The sequence below is a fragment of the Triticum dicoccoides genome, chromosome 2A (genome assembly GCF_002162155.2).
Source record: "Triticum dicoccoides isolate Atlit2015 ecotype Zavitan chromosome 2A, WEW_v2.0, whole genome shotgun sequence".
Classification (NCBI taxonomy): Eukaryota; Viridiplantae; Streptophyta; class Magnoliopsida; order Poales; family Poaceae; genus Triticum; species Triticum dicoccoides.
The window spans coordinates 624173294-624182213 of record NC_041382.1 but is presented as its reverse complement, the minus strand read 5'-3'; the positions used below and the strand labels follow the sequence as shown (position 1 = coordinate 624182213).

Genomic DNA, 8920 nt, shown 5'->3' with positions numbered 1-8920 from the left:
CCAGTGGCAACACCATCCACCGTCCTTGACAACACACAAGCTACAAGAAAGGTTCTCCGGAAACAACGCCTTCAAGAAGGTAACGATGCTATAGCTCCACCCCCGCGGCATCCAACCATTACATGTGAGATATTGGGTTTTCACCTTAAAGTGCATGTCTAATCAGACTTGAAAGCAATGCCTTCAACGAGGACACGACACGATATATAAAACACCACCATTGTCAGGTGCACCCATTGAAAGTTATACCTAGGGTTTTCAACTAGCTCACGATCCAGCGTGCAAAGAGCACAACCAAGCCAAAGACACCATGTTTTGCCACCACCCTTGGAAGACGAAGCTGCAAGGGAAGGCATCCAAACGCCATGGCAACAGAAAACTGAAATACGAACGACTGCATGACACTCATGTCCGAAGATAGCCGGTCACGCACATATCCTTGATGTGTATATCACCACACAATCATATCTATGAGAATTGTCACGGAGCACAGAGAGCCGAATATATCTCCGGAAGCCATCTCACGCACACATGGTTCAGAATTTCCTATGGCAGAGGTCGTAAGTGACAACAATATCGAGAACTCTGTGGCCGCCCATAGCAACACAATCCCTGGGTCGCCGCTACACATCTTCCCGTCGCCGTTGTCGTTGCAGCTTCGTCGCTGCCACCGTCAACCAGCCGCCAAGCCACCATTGTCAGATTTAGGCATCGAAAGCCCATCACTACACACGACCACCCGTGCCATCCATTGCTACCCATGCAGCACGACCACCACCTAGGGAACTCGGAGTCCTCGCCCCGCATCCATGCTCCATCGACGGTGTCGCACCATTTGAGGCCGTCGTGCCTTGCGATTGGAGAGCTTCCTTCCCGAGAGATCGCCGCATGAGAAGGCATCCCTACCAGCGGCGACAGCTGAGGGAGAGGAGGAGACGACCAGGTTTCATGGGAGATGCAGAAGATGGGTTGTTTCCCTCCATTGCATACTACTAATAGATTAGAGGATTTTTTTTTCTTAAGAACAATTAGACCATATCCGGAGATGCTTTGATGGAATATGACGCACATTCTAGTGTGTATCCGAGGAAAAGAAGGGAACCACAACGGGCAATTAATCCTCTTTGTCGATTCATTAAAGAAACTGCCATCAAGTTTTACAAAGGTTATAGCAAAACAGGGAAACATACCCAACTAAGGGCTCCTTTGATTCAAAGAAATTATTTAGGATTTTTGAAGGATTGAAATCCTTAGAATTTTTTTCTATATCGGCTCTTTGATTCATAGGATTGGATCCCATAGGAATTTATCCTATGGAATTTTTTGTACTACATTTTATAGGAAATTTAACATCCACTCCAACCTCTTTTTACAATTCCTTTGTTTTTCATGTGACATCAAACACTCTTTGCTAATCCTATAGGATTCAAGTTGACATGCCACTGCAATCCTATACTTTTCCTATTCCTACATTTTCAAAATCCTGTGAATCAAAGAGGCCCTAAACCTAAACCCATGGCAATTCAGTCACAAAAAAAAAAACAGCAACTAAACCTAAACCCATGGCAATTCATCTAAACAGCAGACGACCGCCAGATTAGCTCCTGGCGAACGTGACGAACCTTATCCTCGGAATGCATGGCTACTATGCTGTGCGTACCTGAACCCATGGAGAACCGAACAAGATTCCACCAAAGGTGGAAAGGCTCCGCCATGGCAATGGCATTGCAGCTCGCCATCCAATCACTCGCCGCAAGCCTCTTCCGCTCTCCTAACAAACCCGCCACCAAGCCCCCGAGCAACGGCCACCGCCACCCGCAGGAACCAACCGGCAGCAGCAGGTGCAGCGGCAGAAGGAGCCTTGCGGCGGCGGCGGCGGCGGCGGCAGTTGGCACGGCGCTCCTCGCGTCCCAGCTGCTGCCCCCCACGGCAGGCATCGCGGGCGCGTTCGACCTCGAGCTCCGGATCACCATCCCGGAGCAGTCGAGCGAGGAGGCCGAGGCCGTGGTGAGGACGCACGCGAGGAACCTGGTGCGCGTCAAGCAGTTCATCGACGCCAGGTCGTGGCGGGAGCTGCAGACGGCGCTGCGGGCCAGCGCTGCCAACCTCAAGCAGGACCTGTACGCCATCATCCAGGCGAGGCCCCCGGGCCAGCGCCCCGAGCTCCGGAGGCTCTACTCCGACCTCTTCAACAACGTCACCAGAGTAGGGGATCGCACACAGATCAATCTGCCTTTTGAGCCTCTGACATTGCTCATGGCGTGCTGACATTGCTCTGCTCTTGTGTGCGCAGCTGGACTATGCAGCCAGAGACAAGGATGAGCCCCAAGTGCAGGAATGCTACGGTAACATTGTGGCCGCCATTGACCAGATTTTTGCCAGGATCATGTAGTTTTTGCACCGGCTCGATCGTCTAGGATAGAGGGAGAGATTGGATAGACAAACTAGACATCCGGATTCACGTTTGCATACAAGGAGAATCAAATAAATATGGACCGGCAAAAAGGCATTTCTTTTGCTATGTAGCTAGTTCTTATTAGCTTCTTGTTGTTGCTACATCTTCTACTAGTATTTACTCTACAGGTGCAGCAGGACGAGAAAAACTGCAATTTCCTGAAACCATCACTGCTCGACCAATGTTCAGCCACCAATATACAGGCTTGTCGCAATGCAATGCAGAGTGGTTCCTCAGTCACCACTCACCTCTCCTTTGCTTCCAGATAGAGGAAACAAGGTTCCTTGGTGACTCTATTCGTCGCCATCTGGCATACATGCTGGAGCACTATTTATCTTCCTATAATTCGCCGAACTACCGATGAAGTTTCAGTATCTGCCTCATCTGTGACCTGCTTTGGCTGTGACTCACCATCCTCTTGGCTCCTCCTTCAAATGGCTATTTCCAAGAACTTGTGCCTGGAGAGAAAGGTTACTTGGTAAGTTGGTTCACTAGATCAAGAGAAACACAAAATTGTGCATTTCGAACTCCAAAGCAGTTCATGAAAGGATATGAAATCACTAGGTAAAATGCAGAACCTCAAACTGGTTTGTGATAAAAAGAGTGTCAAGTAGTGACATCAACTGGAAGAACTTACCATTGTAAGATCTGGGAGCAAGTAACTAGCAAGGTTTTCATTCACCGCAACTCCCAACTGAGGCATCTCGCTCATTTTTCCAGGCATTTGGCTCATGCTGTTCATAGAAGAAGCATCATTAGAGGCAGGGATTTTTTTTCTTCACAAGCACAGCTTTAATATTTCTGCAACTGAATTATGCATGGATCGTAGGTGGAATAATATGTTTACATTTTCAAAAGGCCATCAATGTTCCTTCTCACGCGATTGAAGAGATCGGTGTTATTTTGAGCCTGGAAGAAATAAGACAATCGATATGAAATCCATTCATTAAAAAACAACACTCCAGATGATGGCTGACAGAGAAAATCATGGAACTCCTGCATTCTGCTGTATGAGTAATTGCACATGAAAAGGAAGACTGACCTGAAATGTTTGAATATTTGTGTCTATCTGAGTAAGAAGACGATTATTTTCTTCCAGTACAAGCTGTACTATACGATCCATCTCCGAGGCTACATGGCGGAAAAGATGGTCAGTTTATGGAACAAGCATCGAAACAAAAGGAAAGCATTAGCTGAATCTCTTCGACCATCAGGATCTCTGAACCTGCGTATTATATTTGAAGTTCAGGAGGAAATCGCTTGTGATCTTACAGTAAGTTTCACCCTCATTAAATACCACACAGTTGATGGTGTATATAACCCCAAGTTTGACAAAACAGGTTCGACATATCCACAGATACTCAATGCTCAGAGGTCGATTTCTAAAATGACGACTCTCTTAATCATTTCTTGCAAGTACAATGATACATATTTCAACATAACAAGTTCCAATGGAGTCAAGTAATCCCGTGCCTTTTATTAAAATAAACCCTGCCTATGTGAGTTAAATTTAGAAATGTAGTCAATAACTAAGTCCACTAAGTACTGCAATTTTGTTGTAGAATTCTTTACTCCTATAAATATGTCAACTGGTCATGGTGGTCCATGCACAATTGGATCGTGTGAACCATCAGATCTACATCAAGCAGCTTCACACCTCTCTCACCTTCTTCGGTAGTTTTGTGCCGCACCCAACCCACTCCACCCCATTGCATAGCCTTTTCGCATTATTTTGTATCAACACACATACACTGTGCCAGTTAACTAACACTTTGTGTTTTTCAGTGACTACCAAGAAACCAGTGCTTTGCTACAACCTAAGAAGATCATAATAATCATGTTCGCAAGACTTATTAGTTGCTACTCCCTCCGTCCGGAAATACTTGTCACCAAAATGAATAAAAGGGGATGTATCTAGATGTATATTAGTTCTAGATACATCCCTTTTTATCTATTTTGATGACGAGTATTTTCGGACGGAGGGAGTACTTTATTGGGTTGAGATGATGCTCTGTGTATCCACAAATTCATGGCATAACAAGGTGTTTTTTACAAAACATATTTAAGTGGGTCGGGAGTATCTCAACTCAATCTCAACCACTGATTGCAAATCATACGGTTGGTACGATCCTAGGGCAAATGAACCATCAACACCAACTGGTATGTTTATATGAGCATAAATTTTTTGCAAGATGATATTGTCGCACTGCCTTTTCTTTGTAAAAACATCATAGCAGCTAGCTATAAGCAAAATAGGTTGGTAATGAAATTACGGACTAAATCAATTGGACCTGGTAAATTGTAAAGAAAGAAAGCCTGAAACTCAGGTGATCTACCAACCTCCAGATAGATATTGACTGTTTTGAATGGCATGATGCGGCACAAAGGAAGAGACTCCTGTATCCGTCTGAACAGGATGAGTGGTACCCCAGGATGAAGGCCCCACCATTTTATCCTGAGAAATAACCATGAGTAACACCAGACAAAAATATGCACATAACATGTGAGATGCACAGGATAGTAGGTATATTTTACATAAACTTTTGCCCCCTCAAAATTTTTCTTTCAAGATAACCTGTGTAAGGAACTGATAATAGTACATCTTAGGTATTCCACCTTTATAACAATTTTGACTGAAAGCTTTCTTTGTAGTTTTATCTCTAATTATTGGGGATAATTACCGATGTTATACGAAACAAAGTTCATAAAATAGAAAAAGGAAGATGCTGGTACCTTTCTATCTTTCATTTTTCTGCTATGATGTTCTGCAGGCCTCCGCCGTCTTGTAGTTTGTTTGTTCTATAAAAGCATCAAACCATTTACATTATTAAAAATTAAAAAAAGGTGCTAAGTCAGCTACGAACATATTTATCTTAACAGTATATGTTCTAGAAACAAATGCCAGCCTTTATTTTGTAGCTAGCTATACTTTCAGCAAGACTGTGTAGAACATGAAGCACTACATTTTGGTTCATGAGAAAACAATATTCCAGGTGAAAAGGGTATCATGCTTTAATTTTCAACAGCACAGAACTATTGGTCAATCAAAAGCTCAGGCAATTATTAAAGAATTCAGCTGTTGGAACTAATAAATATGTTGAGCCAAGGAGATGGATCACTGATGAAATAATATATGATACTTTGTTATTTTGTAATTAAATAAGAACACCTGTGTTTTATATACCTTCCTTTCAGGTAACACGAATGGACAAGAATAAAATAGCATACCAAAAGGATACACTGATTGCCAACTCATGTCCCACTATATAAGGCCCAAAATGTAGTATTTGTATATGCAATGAGAATAAGTGTACCTTCCACTCGTCCTAATATATGCACACACTTGTAATAAATGCATCTATCACCAATCCTAGTATGTTCAGATTAATCTTGAAAGCAAGACAAATTTTAGCATGTTCCTTGAAACGAGCTGCTCTAGGAAGAAAAAAAAACGATTAATTTCTTCGTGTACAGTTGCACCAGAAGAAATTGCCAAATATGTCGATGTGTGGGTTTGTATCCATTCAGGCTCAGATCTAAATAAGTGTTGTCCCTTCTTGGACATGAACTATTTTCTGATGTAGCACTTCCAAGGAACACCTCAAACAGATGGCATCCATGTAAGCAGAAAAACAAGAACATATACAGAGTATGTATGCAAATTAGAGATTACTTACCCCCATCCATTGGCATCTCATCGCAACATCCCTCACCGTCTTGGTTGGTAGGGAAGCGGCTATCTTTATGTACTTCATGATACCATGTTCATTCACATATCTGAAAGGGTGCACATGAGAGGCAATGGAACGAACGCAAAAATCAAGGGATAGAAGGAAAGATTTATGGTAGAATAAACCAACATGACAAGAAAATCTGTGTCTAATGGACAGAATTTTAGGATGCTGAACGATGGAGACCACATCTTCTGTGTTAATTTCCTTATAAAAAAAGCCAGACAAGTGGAAATAGCTTACCTATCTAGGCAATCTTTCAGCACTTGGATCTCGAGATGCGACCAGCTTTCAGCTAGGGGTCCTCCATATTTGAGGTTCTGTGCAGATTCAGCAACCATGTTGGATGAACTTGTGGAGACAGCTACTGAAGGCGTGGTGTTCATCATCCCCATGTTAGACCCCATGCTGCTGGAGCAGTCTAGGTACACCGGCATGCTGCCTCCCGACCCGCTAGGCGTCGCGCTCGTTTGAAATGAAACCACATTCTGGCTGCAGAACGGCTGCGAAAACGGCCCGAAGTTTTGATTAGGATCGTCTGCCATCTCTATGCCCAGCAACTCTTCTAGAACAGAATCTGGTACTTCCAGCGTGGAAGGATGCACTGCTAGCTCCAGAGCAACTTCAGAATGCCGGCAGCAGATCAGAGCTTCTTGTTTCAAGTTTTACTGCATTTGGACACACCCTGGGCAAGTTTATCGCCTACTGCTCCACTAATTCTTCCAAGTGTGGACTCCTGGTAACAATCTCTGCAGATGCAAATAGTAGACATGGCAAAAGAGAGTTAGAACCTTGAAATTTTGGAGAAAAATAGAATCCAATACAGGAAGAACTCGAAATTTCCTATGCCTCAGCAAAAGAGTAATATGTGGAACAGAAAGAAGTATGCTCTGACCGAAAGGTGCCATTCAGAAACAGAATTTTCTCTCACTTGTCAAAGACGCTAATGTATTGTCAGTTCCGTACCTAAAACAACAAACTCTTCTCAACCGCATGACACTTGGAAATGATCATACTAAAACATCAAACTATCAGCCTTACAAGACACTCAGATTCTTTCTTTTCCTACGCAACTCTTGGGTGAGTTCAGAAATCAGCCAGAGGTACTTTCGTCGATCAATTCGACTGGCAAAGCAAGTTTATCTACAGACCCAATATGTTAAAGAAATTCATATGTTAAACAGAGTCTATGCATGCAAAACACATGAAGGGAGAGTAAGTAAAACCCCATAAACAGCAAAGAGCCAATAATAACTCCATGAAAGAATCAAATCGAGAAAGTAACAGGTGGAAAAGGACCCGGCCAATCTGCTCTCCGCAGTTCGTTCATAGGTCGTGGATACTGGATAGAGACCCAAGACAAACCTGTAGAAATGATTACGTAAAGCCCGGCCTGACCAATCAACACACAGTGAGGCAGGCAGGCGGGCGGGCGGGCATGCATGCAGAGCGCCGTCAGGGAACAGACCTGGCTTGTACCCCAAAATCTTATCCAGAAAACGTGCGTCTTTCCCTACAAGAGAAGCGCACAAAGGAAGCGCTCGGAAAGGGAGGTGAAGCCAGGCCCCGATCCTCCCGCCGGAGCCGAAAGCGGCAAAGGAAAACAGGCAAGAAGGCAGGCAGCAGGTGGCCAGACGGAATTGCCGGCGAACTTACTGGTCCGGGTCCGATCTGGATGCAGCGGGGGGAGCAGCGGGCCGGGGAAGGCGAAGTCCAGTGTGGTTCCTGCGTGTCGACTCCCCGGCGCTTGGTGTGCGTGACGGTGCGCGTGGTGGTGGTGGTGGAGGTGGAGGTGGAGGCGGTAGTGTTAAATGGTGCCGCCCGGCTTTGTGCGCTCCAATGGGGAGGAGCCCAAAAAGCGGCGGCCCCGCCTCTCCAGTAAGCCGTCTGTGTGTGTGTTTGTGTGGCCTCTCCCCTCCAAAAAGCCGAAGTCGTGTGCCAGTTTAACAAGTTGACAAAAGGGTGGTGGTGGTGGAGGAGGAGGAGAGGCAGGGGCGATCTCTGTTGGAAGTTCGGGTTTCAGAGCGAGGAGAGGGGATCGGAACCCGGTGGAGGCAGGCAGAGGCAGAGGCTTCCGAGCAAATGATTGCCACAATTGGTGTCCATCATAGGTTTCACTCCCCCTCTTTTTGAGAGGCGGGGCAGAGGGCTTCCTCCCGGCACGGCTGCAGTTTTAGTTGGAAAGAAGAAACCACCCAAGCCACGGTCTACATTTCCACCCTGCCTTTCCCGGCTCTCTTTTTTCATGCGAGGAAAGCAACAGGACCATGCTCCTTTCCGCCCAATTTCTATTGTTGTGAATTCAACTGCCTTTGTTCTTATTGTCAAAAAAAAAAAAACTGCCTTTGTTCTTTATGGCATTGCGCCCCTAGTAACATTAGGGTATCTATAATAGTGCGATGCCAGTCAGTCTCAGTATAGGCGAGAGAGAAGCGACACTGCGTTATCTGTATGAAATGATGTTTTGTGCGTCATACAAGATGACTTTTTTTCATCGCACGTTTTCCTGCATCGGATATATTTATATTATATAATGCACTGCAAAAAGATATTTTAATTTATGCCGAAAAAAATCTTGTGCCAATGCTACTATTAATTGATAGAGGTAACGCGCAAAACGCACGCCCCGTTTTCCGGTATGCATGAAGTTTAGAATTTTATGCTTTCAAAACCGCACTACCCCTGTTTGGTTTGTTTACTGCTTTTAGAAGATGTGTGTTGCTCTGGTCACATT

The 8920-nt window shown here is 44.7% G+C and overlaps 2 protein-coding genes across 4 annotated transcripts; one reads left to right on the top strand and one right to left on the bottom strand.

The window, feature by feature from the left end:
* The first annotated feature begins 1622 nt into the window (after window positions 1-1622).
* Window positions 1623-2521, top strand: LOC119355828 (oxygen-evolving enhancer protein 3-2, chloroplastic-like). Its single transcript, XM_037622711.1, has 2 exons — window positions 1623-2205; window positions 2294-2521. The coding sequence occupies exons 1-2, from the start codon at window positions 1639-1641 to the stop codon at window positions 2390-2392; spliced, it is 666 nt and encodes a 221-aa protein (XP_037478608.1). The 5' UTR covers window positions 1623-1638; the 3' UTR covers window positions 2393-2521.
* Window positions 2522-2531: 10 nt separating this feature from the next.
* LOC119355827 lies at window positions 2532-8259 on the bottom strand. Of its 3 annotated transcripts, XM_037622710.1 has the most exons (10): window positions 7843-8259; window positions 7552-7699; window positions 6430-6935; window positions 6133-6232; window positions 5189-5254; window positions 4796-4910; window positions 3498-3586; window positions 3303-3364; window positions 3093-3189; window positions 2532-2913 (listed from the first exon to the last, which is right to left on the bottom strand). In XM_037622710.1, the coding sequence occupies exons 3-10, from the start codon at window positions 6729-6731 to the stop codon at window positions 2863-2865; spliced, it is 882 nt and encodes a 293-aa protein (XP_037478607.1). In that variant the 5' UTR covers window positions 6732-6935; window positions 7552-7699; window positions 7843-8259; the 3' UTR covers window positions 2532-2862. The 3 variants fall into 3 exon arrangements, with proteins under 3 accessions (XP_037478607.1, XP_037478605.1, XP_037478606.1); XM_037622708.1 differs by having other exon boundaries at window positions 7552-8259; XM_037622709.1 differs by lacking the exon at window positions 7552-7699.
* Between the last annotated feature and the right edge of the window lie 661 nt (window positions 8260-8920).

Coding starts and splice junctions, on each gene's coding strand:
- LOC119355827 (XM_037622708.1), bottom strand. CDS start 6,731: ATGGCAGACGATCCTAATCAAAACTTCGGGCCGTTTTCGCAGCCGTTC. Junction 6,233..6,429: donor CTGAAAGATTGCCTAGATAG/GTAAGCTATTTC, acceptor GCACCCTTTCAG/ATATGTGAATGAACATGGTA. Junction 5,255..6,132: donor TGAGATGCCAATGGATGGGG/GTAAGTAATCTC, acceptor ATGCTTTTATAG/AACAAACAAACTACAAGACG.
- LOC119355828 (XM_037622711.1), top strand. CDS start 1,639: ATGGCTACTATGCTGTGCGTACCTGAACCCATGGAGAACCGAACAAGA. Junction 2,206..2,293: donor TCTTCAACAACGTCACCAGA/GTAGGGGATCGC, acceptor TTGTGTGCGCAG/CTGGACTATGCAGCCAGAGA.